Here is a 17,556-nt window from a genome sequence, read left to right as displayed (position 1 = left end):
ATTATCTTATCAGACAGAAAATAAGCAAATATCACCCTTATTTGAGATATTTAATCTTACTTAGATTTCAGTTTTTGCAGTGTATTGTTATGTTGTTGTATGTGATATATAGCATCCATTGCATTGTACAAGTGCAAAGTTGCAGTGTATGTGTACAAAGTTCATAAATGCACAATATTTCCTTTGGGAGACACACACTCTGTTGGAAACACAGATAATTAGAGAATTAAAGCTACAAACACGCACATTTCTGTGTTCCCAGTAGGGCTCACTAAAGGGCCTTTAAACTGTCTTTACTTTGGACAATACACTTCTAATACACTATTGTGGGGCCACTGAGACTGGATTCAACTTGTGGTAAATAATGTTAAAATAGAGCTGTATTGGTCTCATCAAGGATTTTTCTTTTCTGTTGACTCTCAGGGAAACAGCACCAAAGACTACTTCCTCAACAGAACCAGACAGAGCTTGGAGCGCTACTTCTACTTGATCGTGTTTAACGCGTACCTCCACGAGCAGGTGGGTGGCGACAAAGGATAAATCATCACCGATAAAGCATTTTCTATCAGCTGCTCAAGTCATTGGCACTCCTTGCAGTATCCCCTCGCCTTCGTGTCCAACTTCAGCCAGTGGATGTGCTGCCACACTTGGCTGTACCGCCTCCTGGCCCGTATGGACCTTTCCGAGCTGTCGGCGCCTCCACAGCTGGTCACCAGAGGAGCCCGTGTATTGGCAAGTATTTTTGACATTGTATTGGCTTGTCTGTTACTTTCTCAGTGAATAATACATCGAATGCATCCTAAGGAGCATTTTTGCAAAATCCTAAGCACAGTTTTTATAATTGCGATATTTCGACCATGTACTTGTATAATGCAACTTTAGTCTCATAAAATTTGGAATTTTTTTTCTTGTAATTTTGTTACCATTATTACAGGTACAACTAACAGCTTTAATCTAGTAAAATTCAGATTACTTGTTTTAATATTACAAATTTAGTCCAATATTAGTTTTTTAGTTTTAGATTGAAAAAGTATATTATTTGCTTTAATATTAAAAATTTAGTCCAATATTAGTTTTTTATTTTTTCCTGGAATTTTATTACTTTTTTTTTTTTTTTAAATGTGTAACTTTTTTATTTGTAATATTCAAACTTTTCCCCGCACTGTACTCCAATTTTCGCGATACAAAGACATTTTTCTAGGGATGTCCGATAATGGCTTTTTGCCGATATCCGATATTCCGATATTGTCCAACTCTTTAATTACCGATACCGATATCAACCGATACCGATATCAACCGATATATGCAGTCGTGGAATTAACACATTATTATGCCTAATTTGGACAACCATGTATGGTGAAGATAAGGTACTTTTTTAAAAAAATAATAAAATAAGATAACTAAATTAAAAACATTTTCTTGAATAAAAAAGAAAGTAAAACAATATAAAAACAGTTACATAGAAACTAGTAATTAATGAAAATGAGTAAAATTAACTGTTAAAGGTTAGTACTATTAGTGGACCAGCAGCACGCACAATCATGTGTGCTTACGGACTGTATCCCTTGCAGACTGTATTGATATATATTGATATATAATGTAGGAACCAGAATATTGATAACAGAAAGAAATGGGGGAAGGGAGGTTTTTTGGGTTGGTGCACTAATTGTAAGTGTATCTTGTGTTTTTTATGTTGATTTAATAAAAAAATAAAAAAATAAAAAACCGATACAGATAATAAAAAACCGATACTGATAATTTCCGATATTACATTTTAACGCATTTATCGGCCGATAATATCCCTACATTTTTCTCATAATATTCTGTCACATTCTTGTAATATCGAGACTAGAGATGTCAGATAATATCGGACTGACGATATTATCGGCCGATAAATGCTTTAAAATGTAATATCGGAAATTATCGGTATCGGTTTCAAAAAGTAAAATGTATGACTTTTTAAAACGCAGCTGTGTACACGGACGTAGGGAGAAGTACACAGCGCCAATAAACCTTAAAGGCACTGTCTTTGCGTGCCGGTCCAGTCACATATTATCTACAGCTTTTCACACACACAAGTGAATGCCCTTCATACTTGGTCAACAGCCATACAGGTCACACTGAGGGTGTCCGTATAAACAACTTTAACACTGTTACAAATATGCACCACACTGTGAACCCACACCAAACAAGAATGACAAACACATTTCGGGAGAACATCCGCACCGTAACACAACATAAACACAACAGAACAAATACCCAGAACCCCTTGCAGCACTAACTCTTCCGGAATATCAGATATCGGCAAAAAAGCCATTATCGGACATCTCTAATCGAGACTACTAGGGTTGTACGGAATACCGGTACGAATAAAGTACCGCGGTACTAATGAATTAAAAAGGTGCTATACTGCCTTTAAAAAATACAGGTACTTTTTTTTTCATTGACATGATGGCACGTTGCTGGTAACATCAGCCGAGGTGCATGTAAGTCAACACACCCGCAGAGCTTTTACAAACATGGAGACAGAAGAGGGAGAATGCAGGGTTTCCCCACACATTCATTTATTTGTGGCGGCCCGCCACGAAAGAATTACGTCCGCCACAAATTTAAAAAAAATAAAAATAATAATAATAATTATTTTTTTATTTTATTTATTTATTTATTTATTTATTTATTTATTTATTTATTTATTTATTTATTTTTTATTTTATTTTTTATTTTTATAATGTCCTGCCCAGCTTCTCGGGCAAATCATAAAAATAATAATTTAAAAAAAAAATAGTTTTTTTTTTTTTTGGTCCTCTCCAGCTTCTCAGGCAAATTATATAGTTGATGTAGATGCCCATATCGGCTGTTCAGATTTACTTTACAAAAGAGAAGTGTAGGATACTTCTCTTGTTGCCTTATTTGTATATGACTTTATTAAATGTATTTATATTAGAAACACAACATGTGTATATAACAAAGGGTGCAAAGTCTGCAGGCAGTAGGAAACACATGGTTAAGTGTAGGGAGTAAAACTGATGGCAGTCTAAAGTTCAAGATTTGTGGAGCTCTTTGTTCAGTGGATCAGATGTTTGATGAAGTTCTGTGTCTATCTACCACCACTACTGTTTTCTGTTTATTTGTTACTGACTGTGGCAGGACACCTCTGCCTCTGTTTCACTTTATGTTGCTGGTAAATAATATCGTTGTAGTAGTAGGCTAAAGTTAAATGATTTAGTATGCACTAATTAAAGGGGCAGAGCTTTGAGACATTTTAGCTTTTATATTTTATAAGATATATTTTTTGTAAGAACCACAATTAATACATTTATTTCAGTGAATAACTTATTGTTCAAATCTGTATATAAATATGTACATAAAATGTTGTAATTATATTGTAAAATGGATGGATGGATGGACGTTTAAAACAAAACTGTTATTATTAATTAGTAAGTATACATTTTTTGAGCCTATTTAGAGAAAATCAAATCATTGTAGTAAATTATGCAAATTACTCGATGATGTCACGCCCATAGCCACGCCCCTACCGCCACAGTTATCTTGGCAGTTTATGGGAAACACTGGAATGTATGTATTTTGGCTTTAAAACTAACCATAAAAGTGAAGCTTTAACACTGGAGCACCATTTTGCAAGCGGTGCAAGGTTTCCCCTTAATGCATTTGATTGCCACAGCAACATATTAGCCGCCACACCTTAAAAACGAGTTTGTTTGTTTTTTACATGAAAATAAAGTGATATAATGTATTGTACCATCCAGAAGAAGACACACAAAGTCTGGCGCTCTTTTTAGTTTTCTTTGCCAATCATATGCTAACAACGGGCCCAATTCCAACAAATATTTCCTCCACACACACACATCCGCCTCCGTGGTTCACTCCGAGACACACAACTCTTCCTCATTCTCCGCCAAAACGGTGTGGTCACAGGCCATGGGAAAAATCTACATCATAACACGCGAACATATTCATTGACACGGGCAGGTAGTTACAGTATGAATGGATAAGTATTGGTATTTTTTGCACACTATTGACTAGTGAGGCCCGAAAATCCATCCATCCATCCATTTTCTACCGCCTGTCCCTTTTGGGGTCACAGGGGGTGCTGGAGCCTTTCTCAGCTGTATTCGGGCGGAAGGCGGGGTACACCACCCTGGACAAGTCGCCACCTCATCACAGGGCCAACACAGATAGACAGACAACATTCACACTCACATTCACACACTAGGGCCAATTTAGTGTTGCCAATCAACCTATCCCCAGGTGCATGTTTTTGGCGGTGGGAGAACACGCAAACTCCACACAGAGAGATCCGGAGCCCGGGATTCAACTCAGGACTACTCAGGACTAGAGATGTCCGATAATATCGGTCTGCCGATATTATCGGCCGACAAATGCATTAACAGCCCTTTGAGACACTTGTGATTTAGGGCTATATAAATAAACATTGATTGATTGATTGATTGAAAATGTAATATCGGAAATGATCGGTATCGTTTTTTTTATTATCAGTATCGTTTTTTTTTTTTTTTTTTTTTTTTTTTTTTTTTTTTTATTAAATCCACATAAAAAACACAAGATACACTTACAATTAGTGCACCAGCCCAAAAAAACCTCCCTCCCCCATTTACACTCATTCACACAAAAGGGTTGTTTCTTTCTGTTATTAATATTCTGGTTCCTACATTATATATCAATATATATCAATACAGTCTGCAAGGGATACAGTCCGTAAGCACACATGATTGTGCGTGCTGCTGGTCCACTAATAATACTAACCTTTAATAGTTAATTTTACAAATTTTCATTAATTACTAGTTTCTATGTAACTGTTTTTATATTGTTTTACTTTCTTTTTTATTCAAGAAAATGTTTTTAATTTATTTATCTTATTTTATTTGATGCATTTTTTTTTAAAAGTACCTTATCTTCACCATACCTGGTTGTCCAAATTAGGCATAATAATGTGTTAATTCCACGACTGTATATATCGGTTGATATCGGTATCGGTAATTAAAGAGTTGGACAATATCGACATATCGGATATCGGCAAAAAGCCATTATCGGACATCCCTACTCAGGACCTTTGTATTGTGAGGCACAAGCACTAACCCCTGTTCCACCGTGCTCTGCTCACCGGAACAAACCTGCCGAAACCGGTTGTTGTGATGACGTAAGCCATACGCAACGGGGTTGTCTGGATCGGAGGCAGCATATCTGCGAATTTAACGTATCTGTGATATACCCGCAGTCAACGTTCTTCAAAATGTAAGAGGACAGTGGTGGCTTTTGAGGAGAGGAAGGCTCTCAGCAAGGCGACGCAAGTGTGACGTCAGGCTCTCTGCAGCTCGCTTTTCGTCGCGGACATGGAGCCACAGAAAAGAGTACAGTCTACGGCAGGAGTCACCAACGCGGTGCCCGCGGGCACCAGGTCGCCCGTAAGGACCAGATGAGTCGCCCGCTGGCCTGTTCTAAAAATAGCTCAAATAGCAGCACTTACCAGTGAGCTGCCTCTATTTTTTAAATTGTATTTATTTACTAGTGTGACAGTCCTAACTGTCGTGCGGGTTCTCAGGACCATCCAGGAAAGACATTGTCGTGAGAGGGTTTAGACTTCTTTATTATTTCAATCACAGAGTCTTTTGCGTGCTTTTCAGCAGCTGCCTTTTTTCTCACTTGAGCACATGAATGGTTTCCTCCCGTCCGCCGTCTGCTTTTTAGCAGCACGTCGCCGTCGTTTGCGTGGCAGCAGAGGATGGTTTCCTCCCGTCCGCCGTCTTTCTCCGTCTCCACCCTTCACGTCTCTCGCCCTTTTATACGGTCCGAGAGGGTGATTGCACTGTCCACAGCTGCGCGCTCCACGCACTTTATGCTGATTGCGGCATCGCTCCCATTTATTTTTCTACTTTGCTTCTTATAACTTTCAGAAAGACAATTTTATAGAAAAAATAGACTCTACAGCAGGGGTCACCAACGCGGTGCCCGCGGGCACCAGGTAGCCCGTAAGGACCAGGGGCCGTACTTATCAAGCTTCTTAGAGTGCCATTTTACACTTAAGTCCTGAGAATTTGCGAAATTTAGTCCTACTCTCAAACTTAAGAATAAAAGCTTTTTATCAACGTTCTTAAGTCTAAGAATCACTCCTACTCTCCACGATATTTAAGAGACCTTCAGAGGTGTCTTAAGTGGTTAGGAGTTGCCAGCAGGGGATGGCACTGAGGCGAGAGAGACGTGCGCGAACGTTCAGGGAACGGAACAATGTTTTTTTTTTTTTTGATGACGAGCAGCCGATCAATTTAGACAGAGCGGATATTATTTTTGTCACAGATTTAATACTTTTCGATTCCTTGTTGATTTCTGCATGTGGCTGCAGTGGGCTAGTATATATAGAGCCACCCACACCAGTTTCAAATGAGTTGCCTAATTAATGAATTGGAAAGAAAATGTTATGACAGTAGCGTATGTGTGTGGCCGTGAGGTGAGTGACATCAGTGAGTGTGTGGGCGATAGAAGAGAGGGAGCGGTAGCGTGAGTGCCGGCGGGGACTAGTTTGTTTTGTATTATTTTGTAGTTTATTGTCAAAATATACACTCCCATTGTCCACTTAAATATTTCCAAGATATTTCTTTATTCTTAGACAACGGATTCCCTTCCGTGATTGGTCATTTCTATGGACACAGAAATGACGTCACCTAAAATTCCGTTTACGGCACATAGTAATGTCGTAATTCAGCTCTGAGTGTGACACTTAAGATTCAGTCCTACACTTCGCTGAAAGTATGAGTAAGACGCTTGATAACTAACTTGTAAGTGCAGCTTTCAGCGAATAATTTATTTACTCTTAAGTCAACTCTTAGCAGACTTCTTAGGAGTAATTCTAAGAAGCTTGATAAGTACGGCCCCAGATGAGTAGCCCGCTGGCCTGTTCTAAAAATAGCTCAAATAGCAGCACTTACCATTGAGCTGCCTCTATTTTTTAAATTGTATTTATTTACTAGCCATCTGGTCTCGCTTTGCCCGACATTTTTAATTCTAAGAGAGACAAAACTCAAATAAAATGTGAAAATCCAAGAAAATATTTTAAAGACTTGGTCTTCACTTGTTTAAATAAATTCATTATTTTTTTTACTTTGCTTCTTATAACTTTCAGAAAGACAATTTTAGAGAAAAAATACAACCTTAAAAAGGATTTTAGGATTTTTAAACACATATACCTTTTTACCTTTTAAATTCCTTCCTCTTCTTTCCTGACAATTTAAATCTATGTTCGAGTACATTTATTTTTTTTATTGTAAAGAATAATAAATACATTTTAATTTAATTCTTCATTTTAGCTTCTGTTTTTTCGACGAAGAATATTTGTGAAATATTTTTTCAAACTTATTATGATTAAAATTCAAAAAAACTATTCTGGCAAATCTAGAAAATCTGTAGAATCAAATTTAAATCTTATTTCAAAGTCTTTTGAATTTCTTTTAAAATTTTTGTTCTGGAAAATCTAGAAGAAATAATGATTTGTCTTTGTTAGAAATATAGCTTGGTCCAATTTGTTATATATTTTAACAAAGTGTAGATTGGATTTTAACCTATTTAAAACATGCCATCAAAATTCTAAAATTAATCTTAATCAGGAAAAATTACTAATGATGTTCCATAAATTATTTTTTTAATTTTTTCAAAAAGATTCGAATTAGCTAGTTTTTCTCTTCTTTTTTTCGGTTGAATTTTGAATTTTAAAGAGTCGAAATTGAAGATAAACTATGTTTCAAAATGTAATTGTCATTTTTTTTTCGTGTTTTCTCCTCTTTTAAACTGTTCAATTAAGTGTAAATATAATTAATTATTAATAATAACATAGAGTTAAAGGTAAATTGAGCAAATTGGCTATTTCTGGCAATTTATTTAAGTGTGTATCAAACTGGTAGCCCTTCGCATTAATCAGTACCCAATAAGTAGCTCTTGCTTTCAAAAAGGTTGGTGACCCCTGCTCTACAGTAACACCAGAAATAGATGCTAGATTTGTTGCTAGTTGTTTTTAATAAAGAAATGGTGACTAATAGGATTGGAGAAATCTCTAGAAAAAAAAAAAAGTATATTGCAGCAAAAATTTAAAAATAGAGCAAAACAATAGTATGTAAGAAAAAATATATGTTAATACTGTAATGATCTTTGTTCATGTGATGTCAGATGAAACAAAATTGAGCTGTTTGGCCACAATACCCAACAATATGTTTGGGGAAGAAAAGGTGAGGCCTTTAATCCCAGGAACACCAAGTCTACCGTCAAGCATGGTGGTGGTAGTATTATGCTCTGGGCCTGTTTTGCTGCCAATAGAACTGGTGCTTTACAAGAGAGTAAATGGGACAATGAAAAAGGAGGATTACCTCCAAATTCTTCAGGACAACCTAAAATCATCAGCCCGGAGGTTGGGTCTTGGGCGCAGTTGGGTGTTCCAACAGGACAATGACCCCAAACACACGTCAAAAGTGGTAAAGGAATGGCTAAATCAGGCTAGAATTAAGGTTTTAGAATGGCCTTCCCAAAGTCCTGACTTAAACGTGTGGACAATGCTGAAGAAACAAGTCCATGTCAGAAAACCAACAAATTTAGCTGAACTGCACCAATTTTGTCAAGAGGAGTGGTCAAAAATTCAAGCAGAAGCTTGTGGATGGCTACCAAAAGCGTCCTATTGCAGTGAAACTTGCCAAGGGACATGTAAGCAAATATTAACATTGCTGTATGTATACTTTTGACCCAGCAGATGTGCTCACATTTTCAGTAGACCCATAATAAATTCACAAACGAACCAAACTTCATGAATGTTTTTTGTGAGCAACAAGTATGTGCTCCAATCACTCTATCACAAAAAAATAAGAGTTGTAGAAATTATTGGAAACTCAAGACAGTCATGATATTATGTTCTTTACAAGTGTATGTCAACTTTTGACCACGACTGTATATACATGCTTTAGGTTTAATTTATTCCTGAGATTCATTGATTGATTGATTGAGACTTTTATTAGTAGGTTGCACAGTGAAGTACATATTCCGTACAATTGACCACTAAATGGTAACACCCGAATAAGTTTTTCAACTTGTTTAAGTCGGGGTCCACTTAAATTGATTCATGATACAGATATATACTATCATATATACTATCATCATAATACAGTCATCACACAAGATAATCACATTGAATTATTTACATTATTTACAATCAGGAGTGTGGAGGGGGGGTGGGGTGGGGGGGTGGGGGGTAGTGGACATAGAGAGAGAGAGAGAGAGAGAGAGAGAGAGAGAGAGAGAGATCAGAAGGCATAAGAAAAAGAATCTGCATTTGATTGTTTACATTTGATTATTAGCAATCCGGGGAGGGTGTTAGTTTAGGGTTGTAGCTGCCTGGAGGTGAACTTTTATAGCGGTTTTGAAGGAGGATAGAGATGCCCTTTCTTTTATACCTGTTTGTATTTCTCTTCTTTTTGTTGGGAAATGCTGTTGTATATTTCTGGGCAGTCCGTTTTTATTAGCTTTCTACATGATTTTTGCAGGTTAAAAAGGTACCAGATCAGTTAATTTCAATATTTTGGAATCAATGAACAGGGGATTTGTGTGTTATGAATTGGTAATTGTGATCTTTTTTGCCAATATTTTTATAATTTTTTTTGTGGACCCCTTTATTTTGAAAGTATGGAAACACATTTTGGTTCCGGTACCTATCGGGGCAACCCTAATTGGGACATCATTTTTTATTTCACTTGTTTCTTTGAATAATACAATAACTGTATTCCCATAAATTAACACGTAATATTCCACATTTATCCAAAGAACATTATGATTTTTTGTGCTTGTAATACCACTTTATCCAAGTATAACTTTTCTTTTTTAAAAATTACTATATTTTTCTTGTGCAAATACAACTTGATTATGCATATACCGTATTTTTCGGACTATAAGTCGCTGTTTTTTACATAGTTTGGCCGGGGGTGCGATTTATACTCAGGAGCGACGTATGTGTGAAATTATTAACACATTACCGTAAAATATCAAATAATATTATTTAGCTCATTCACGTAAGAGACGAGACGTATAAGATTTCATGGGATTTAGCGATTAGGAGTGACAGATTGTTTGGTAAACGTATAGCATGTTCTATATCAGGGGTCACCAACGCGGTGCCCGCGGGCACCAGGTAGCCCGTAAGGACCAGATGAGTAGCCCGCCGGCCTGCTCTAAAAATAGCTCAAATAGCAGCACTTATCAGTGAGCTGCCTCTATTTTTTAAATTGTATTTATTTACTAGCAAGCTGGTCTCGCTTTGCCCGACATTTTTAATTCTAAGAGAGACAAAACTCAAATAGAATTTGAAAATCCAAGAAAATATTTTAAAGACTTGGTCTTCACTTGTTTAAATAAATTCATTCATTTTTTTTACTTTGCTTCTTATAACTTTCAGAAAGACAATTTTAGAGAAAAAATACAACCTTAAAAATGATTTTAGGATTTTTAAACACAAATACCTTTTTACCTTTTAAATTCCTTCCTCTTCTTTCCTGACAATTTAAATCAATGTTCAAGTAAATTTATTTTTTTTATTGTAAAGAATAATACATAGATTTTAATTCAATTCTTCATTGTAGCTTCTGTTTTTTCGACGAAGAATATTTGTGAAATATTTCTTCAAACTTGTTATGATTAAAATTCAAAAAAAATATTCTGGCAAATCTAGAAAATCTGTAGAATCAAATTTAAATCTTATTTCAAAGTCTTGAATTTCTTTTAAAATTTTTGTTCTGGAAAATCTAGAAGAAATAATGATTTGTCTTTGTGAGAAATATAGCTTGGTCCAATTTGTTATATATTCTAACAAATTGCAGATTGGATTTTAACCTATTTAAAACATGTCATCAAAATTCTAAAATTAATCTTAATCAGGAAAAATTACTAATGATGTTCCATAAATTATTTTTTAAATGTTTTTCAAAAAGATTCGAATCAGCTAGTTTTTCTCTTCTTTTTTTCGGTTGAATTTTGAATTTTAAAGAGTCGAAATTGAAGATAAACTATGTTTCAAAATTTAATTGTCATTTTTTTCGTGTTTTCCCCTCTTTTAAACCGTCCAATTAAGTGTAAATATAATTAATTATTAATAATAACATAGAGTTAAAGGTAAATTGAGCAAATTGGCTATTTCTGGCCATTTATTTAAGTGTGTATCAAACTGGTAGCCCTTCGCATTAATCACTACCCAAGAAGTAGCTCTTGGTTTCAAAAAGGTTGGTGACCCCTGTTCTATATGTTATAGTTATTTGAATGACTCTTACCATAATATGTTACGTTAACATACCAGGCACGTTCTCAGTTGGTTATTTATGCCTCATATAACGTACACTTATTCAGCCTGTTGTTCACTATTCTTTATTTATTTTAAATTGCCTTTCAAATGTCTATTCTTGGTGTTGGGTTTATCAAATAAATTTCCCCCAAAAATGCGACTTATATATGTTTTTTTCCTTCTTTATTATGCACTTTCGTCCGGTGCGACTTATACTCCGGAGCGACTTGTACTCCGAAAAATGCGGTACTATTTTGATGATTGTGTAAGTGTATAGCAATAGGAGTTGTGCTTGAAAACATTAAAAGAGGGACTGTTGAAACAAACATTCACCTGGAATTTTTATTCTGAGAGTAAATCTGCAACTGATATTATTAAGAAGCTTCAATGTTGAATCGGAGCGTGCTTGCATTCGATCTGTGCAGGTGGCGGACGAATACTTGGCCCCCGATGTCCTCAGCACGGTGAAGGAGATGAAGGCGGTCAACTTCAGGCGGGTGCCCAAGATGCCCGTTTACGGAATGGCGCAGCCGACATCAGAGGTTCCGTGCACTTTCTCCCTTCAAAGAGCTCTGTAAATCCCAACTAACAGGTCCTTAGGGGAGAGGCATCATGTTTATCCCTTGCCGCTGGCAGGCTACAGGAGCTGTTTTGGCCCACCTGACGGATGAAAAGAGGAAGCATAGCCACGTGTTGTGGGTCAACCTGCAGGAGGAGCTGGTCCTCGAAGGCAACGGCCAGATCTTCACGCAGAGGGAACCGTCGCGCTTGGATCAGCACATTCCTATCCCGTCTTCAGACCCGCATGTCATCGAGGTGAAGGGAAGACAGTTCTAACCGTCGTCTTCCAACTGTCTTCACTCTCACCGTCTTTCAGAAACTGGAGCGCTCCCTGAAGGACGAGGTCCTGCGAGCCCAGAAGTGGCTGGAGGTGACGCTGGAGCAGGAGAAGCAGATGAAGATGTTCAAAAGCATCTTGACGGTGCAGGAGATCTTCACACAGCACAAAAACTCCACGCAGGGTCTCATCTACAAACGCATCCCTTTGCCAGACTGCCACGCCCCCAGTGAGGAGGTAATGGTTCATGAACGCCACAGTGCATGGCGCTCCCTCTAGTGGTGGTAGAGGAAATGTCATACTTGACGTCCTGATACACAGTATATTAGATCGCACAGTGTTTTTCAACCACTGTGCCACTGTGTGAGATAAAGTCTGGTGTGCCGTGGGAGATTATCTAATTTCACCTATTTGGGTTAAAAATATTTTTTGCAAACCAGTAATTATAGTCTGCAAATGATGTGTTGTTGTTGAGTGTCGGTGCTGTCTAGAGCTCGGCAGAGTAACCGTGTAATACTCTTCCATATCAGTAGGTGGCAGCCGGTAGCTAATTGCTTTGCAGATGTCGGAAACAGTGGGAGGCAGTGTGCAGGTTAAAAAGTTGTGTCTAATGCTTAAACCAAAAATAAACAAAAGGTGAGTGCCCCTAAGAAAAGGCATTACAGCTTAGGGAAGGCTATGCAGAACGAAACTAAAACTGAACTGGCTACAAAGTGAACAAAAACAGAATGCTGGACGACAGCAAAGACTTACTGTGGAGCAAAGACGGCGTCCACAATGTACATCCGAACATGACATGACAATCAACAATGTGCCCACAAAGAAGGATAAAAACAACTGAAATATTCTTGATTGCTAAAACAAAATAGATGCGGGAAATATCGCTCAAAGGAAGACATGAAACTGCTACAGGAAAATACCAAAAAAAGAGAAAAAGCCACCAAAATAGGAGCGCAAGACAAGAACTCAAACACTACACACAGGAAAACAGCAAAAAATACAAAACAGGTCACGGCGTGATGTGACAGGTGGTGACAGTACACCTACTTTGAGAGCAGAGCTATATTGATGCATGCTTGGTTATGCTTTAAAGCAGTGGTTCTTAACCTTGTTGGAGGTACCGAACCCCACCAGTTTCATATGTGCATTCACCGAACCAGGCCTGGCCCTAACCAATCTGGCGCCCTAGGCAAGATTTTATAGGTGGCGCCGCCCCCCCCCCCCCACATCGGCAGTGAAGTGTATATACTCACAAGAAACCGAATAGCTTTGTCTTTGACCTTTTTTTTTACTTAAAGAAAGCAAATTAACAATCAGAATAGTTAACAAGATTAAAAAAAAATATGAATAAATAAATGAATACAAAAAATAAAAAATGAATATATGAAATACAATATTTTTTACATACATAAACACAAAAGAAAACGTGTCAACAACTTGCATTAAATAAATTAAAAATACAATATAAATAAGGCACTGCACAAAACAAGATATCAAACCAGTATGACTTTAACAACTATATTACAAAAAAAGGGGATCCTACAGAGTTCTCTATTTGTGCTTTTTAATATTGCATTAACTAGAATGACTTACAAATTACTGTACACCAGGGAGTACTGTAATTACCTAACGTTATATTTAAAGATGTCCGATCATATCGGCCTGCCGATATGATCGGCCGATATATGCGTTAAAATGTAATATCGGAAATTATCGGTATCGGTTTTTTTATTATCGGTATCGGTTTTTTTGGGGGGGGGTTTTTTTTTTGTTTTTTTTTTAATTAAATCAACATAAAAAACACAAGATACACTTACAATTAGTGCACCAACCCAAAAAACCTCCCTCTCCCATTTACACTCATTCACACAAAAGGGTTGTTTCTTTCTGTTATTATTATTCTGCTTCCTACATTATAAATCAATATATATCAATACAGTCTGCAAGGGATACAGTCCGTAAGCACACATGATTGTGCGTGCTGCTGGTCCACTAATAGTACTAACCTTTAACAGTTAATTTTACTCATTTTCATTCATTACTAGTTTCTATGTAACTGTTTTTATATTGTTGTACTTTCTTTTTTATTCAAGAAAATGTTTTTAATTTATTTATCTTATTTTACTAAATTTTTTAAAAAGTACCTTATCTTCACCATACCTGGTTGTCCAAATTAGGCATAATAATGTGTTAATTCCACGACTGCATATATCGGTTGATATCGGTATTGGTTGATATCGGTATCGGTAATTAAAGAGTTGGACAATATCGGAATATCGGATATCGGCAAAAAGCCATTATCGGACATCCCTAGTTACATTATTATTTTCCATAACAATTTAGCCCCCTCCACAATATTAACCCGACGTTAAAACAGAACTAGCTATTTATTGATTAGCAATTTCCGAATCATGTAACGTTAGCTTAAAGCCAGGTTACTATCACATTCTGTAACAGACAAATAATTTCATGTAGGCTAACGTTACCTACCTGCTACCTCTGTCTTTTTCTCGTTTCTCCTCCTCTTCTTTTCTATTTTTTGTTCCCTGGGCATTTGACAGTTTTGGCCGTTTTGACATCTTGTGTAGCTTTTTGATGTGGTGACGTCCAAAAAGAGTCATGATACGGGAGAGGGAGGGGGCGCACCGTGCGGGAGGGGGGGGGGGGGGGCGTAATGTTGTAACAAATAATATTTCTATTAAATAGGCTTTACTTTACATTTTAATTAACGTGGGATTATTTTTTGTATTTAGAAATAATAATACCAACATTTATTTATTTATTTTTTTTCTCCAACATTTGTGGCACCGGCGTGGCGCCCCCTGATGGACGGCGCCCTTAGCATTTGCCTATACGGCCTATGCCACGGGCCGGCCCTGCACCGAACCCTTCTTTAGTGAAAAATAAAATGTGTTTTTTTTCTTTCAAATCCAAGACAAATGAATATGTTTTTTTCACTGGTGCAGAAAATGAACGGTGCATGAACATCACCTTGTTCAAAGAACAAAACCAACACAGTGCATGAAGTCCGAACAAATTACACACCTGCAAATCAGTGTGACTTCTGCTGTTGCCTTTGAGAGACCAGTTCAGATATGCGGGGCTTCACCTTGGCAACTGCCACTCTCATGTCATTTTCACAGCAAGGTCTGTTCCTTTTCTATGGTTTTTATGTCCAGCACCCTCGAAAAGGATTGCTCGCAAAGACTGGGGGTATCCATAATTCGCCGATAGGGAGAAGTTTTTATTCACACGATGAGTCGGGTGTGTCTTGACCTCCGCCGAACCCCTGAGGCCAACTCACCGAACCCCTAGGGTTCCATCGAACCCAGGTTAAGAACCACTGGTTTAAAGTCATATCCAACAATTATGACTTTTTACTGTCAACTGAGTTTCGTTTTTAAATGATTTCTGCTGGTGGTGTGCCTCCGCATTTTTTCAACGCAAAAAATGTGCCTTGGCTCAAAAAAGGTTGAAAAACATAGAGATAGTGGATCCCTTTTAAGTCGAAGCCTAACAAACCAAACTAGCCATTGCTTTCCTTGGGACTTTGGCCATAGACATAAGGAGAATACATTTTTGAACCTATGGCAGTGTGTGACCTGCTTTTTCTTCATTTATGCAAATGTTTTTTACATTCTTCCTATATGTTCATATCATGTGGGTGTGGTTATGGTTTTGATTTATTTTCTAAATGCGTAGTTACAATATGGTACATCAAATAATTCACTTTGTCATTACAGCATGTCCGAAAAGAAGTCGGTACAAAGCAGAGCTACTGCTTTTCCATCTCATAGATTCCATCTCATTTTACATCAGAAAAACACATTTGTTTGTTCACTTCCTGTGCTCAATTTGTAGCGCAAATATTGTCATATGAAATCTTTAGTTCATTTTACCATCTTTTATTAAACCTTGAAATGTAATTTCTTTTACCCTTTAAATGTCTATACCGTCTTTGACTTTCTGTCCTACTGTTACCAAATAGCATTATTTTAGTTTCTTGGATTTAAAGATTTTGTCAAACCATCTCTTTAATTTGTTAATTTCTTCTCTTCTATTATTTATTTTGTGCTCTCTCCTGCACAAAATGCAGTTGTAAAATAGTGCTAACTTTTAAGTCCTTTATAACTTTACATGACTCGTTTATATAGAGATTGAACAATTTTGGTTGCGGTACTAAACCCTTTGGTACACTGCAAGATATATTATTATTAGGACTGTCAAATTATTATTTTTTTTAAATCAAATTGAAAAAGAATTGGAATTTGGATTAATCATGATTAATCACAGTTGATTACTGGCTTACATCGCATTTTTGGGGGACATTTATTTGATAAAAGCCAACACCAAGAATAGACATTTAAAAGGCAATTTAAAATAAATAAAGAATAGTGAACAACAGGCTGAATAAGTGTACGTTATATGAGGCATAAATAACCAACTGGTATGTTAACGTAACATATTATGGTAAGAGTCATTCAAATAACTATAACATATAGAACATGCTATACGTTTACCAAACAATCTGTCACTCCTAGTCGCTAAACCCCATGAAATCTTATACGTCTAGTCTCTTACGTGAATGAGCTAAATAATATTATTTGATATTTTACGCTAATGTGTTAATAATTTCACACATAAGTTGCTCCTGAGTATAAGTCGCACCCCCGGCCAAACTATGAAAAAAACTGCGACTTATAGTCCGAAAAATACGGTACATAAAAATTAGGGGTGTGGGAAAAAATCGATTCGAATTCGAATCGCGATTCTCACGTTGTGCGATTCAGAATCGATTCTCATTTTTTGAAAAATCGATTTATTTTTTTTTTAAATATTTTTTTTTTATAAAATTTTTTTTTTAGATTAACCAATCCAACAAAACAATACACAGCAATACCATAACAATACAATCCAATTCCAAAACCAAACCCGACCCAGCAACACTCAGAACTGCAATAAACAGAGCAATTGAGAGGAGACACAAACACGACACAGAACAAACCAAAAGTAGTGAAACAAAAATGAATATTATCAACAACAGTATCAATATTAGTTACAATTTCAACATAGCAGTGATTAAAAATCCCTCATTGACATTATCATTAGACATTTACTTTATGAGATGCGATGCAAGTGTAAGCCACTGTGACACTATTGTTAATTTTTTTTTAAATTTTTTTTATTAATGTTTGTAATGATAATATCAATGAGGGATTTTTAACCACTGCTGTGTTGAAATTGTTACTAATATTGATACTGTTGTTGATGACATTCATTTTTGTCTCACTACTTTTAGATTGTTCCGTGTCATGTTTGTGTGTCCTCAATTGCTCTGTTTATTGCTATTCTGAATGTTGTTTTGAAATTGTATTGCATT

At 36.5% G+C, this 17,556-nt stretch overlaps 1 protein-coding gene across 3 annotated transcripts in view; it reads left to right on the top strand.

The window, feature by feature from the left end:
* pald1a (phosphatase domain containing paladin 1a) overlaps positions 1 to 17,556 on the top strand; it is a 192,896-nt gene that overhangs the window by 71,048 nt on the left and 104,292 nt on the right. For all 3 annotated transcript variants that reach the window (XM_062055453.1, XM_062055452.1, XM_062055451.1), the window contains exons 11-15: positions 424 to 519; positions 598 to 732; positions 11,764 to 11,880; positions 11,975 to 12,154; positions 12,216 to 12,413. In XM_062055453.1, the coding sequence (XP_061911437.1) occupies positions 424 to 519; positions 598 to 732; positions 11,764 to 11,880; positions 11,975 to 12,154; positions 12,216 to 12,413 (726 nt within the window). The remainder of the gene's footprint in view (positions 1 to 423; positions 520 to 597; positions 733 to 11,763; positions 11,881 to 11,974; positions 12,155 to 12,215; positions 12,414 to 17,556) is intronic.

Source organism: Entelurus aequoreus, linkage group LG08, assembly GCF_033978785.1.
Source record: "Entelurus aequoreus isolate RoL-2023_Sb linkage group LG08, RoL_Eaeq_v1.1, whole genome shotgun sequence".
Classification (NCBI taxonomy): Eukaryota; Metazoa; Chordata; class Actinopteri; order Syngnathiformes; family Syngnathidae; genus Entelurus; species Entelurus aequoreus.
Note: the sequence above shows the minus strand (reverse complement) of the source record. Positions and strands in the feature narration are given on the sequence as shown.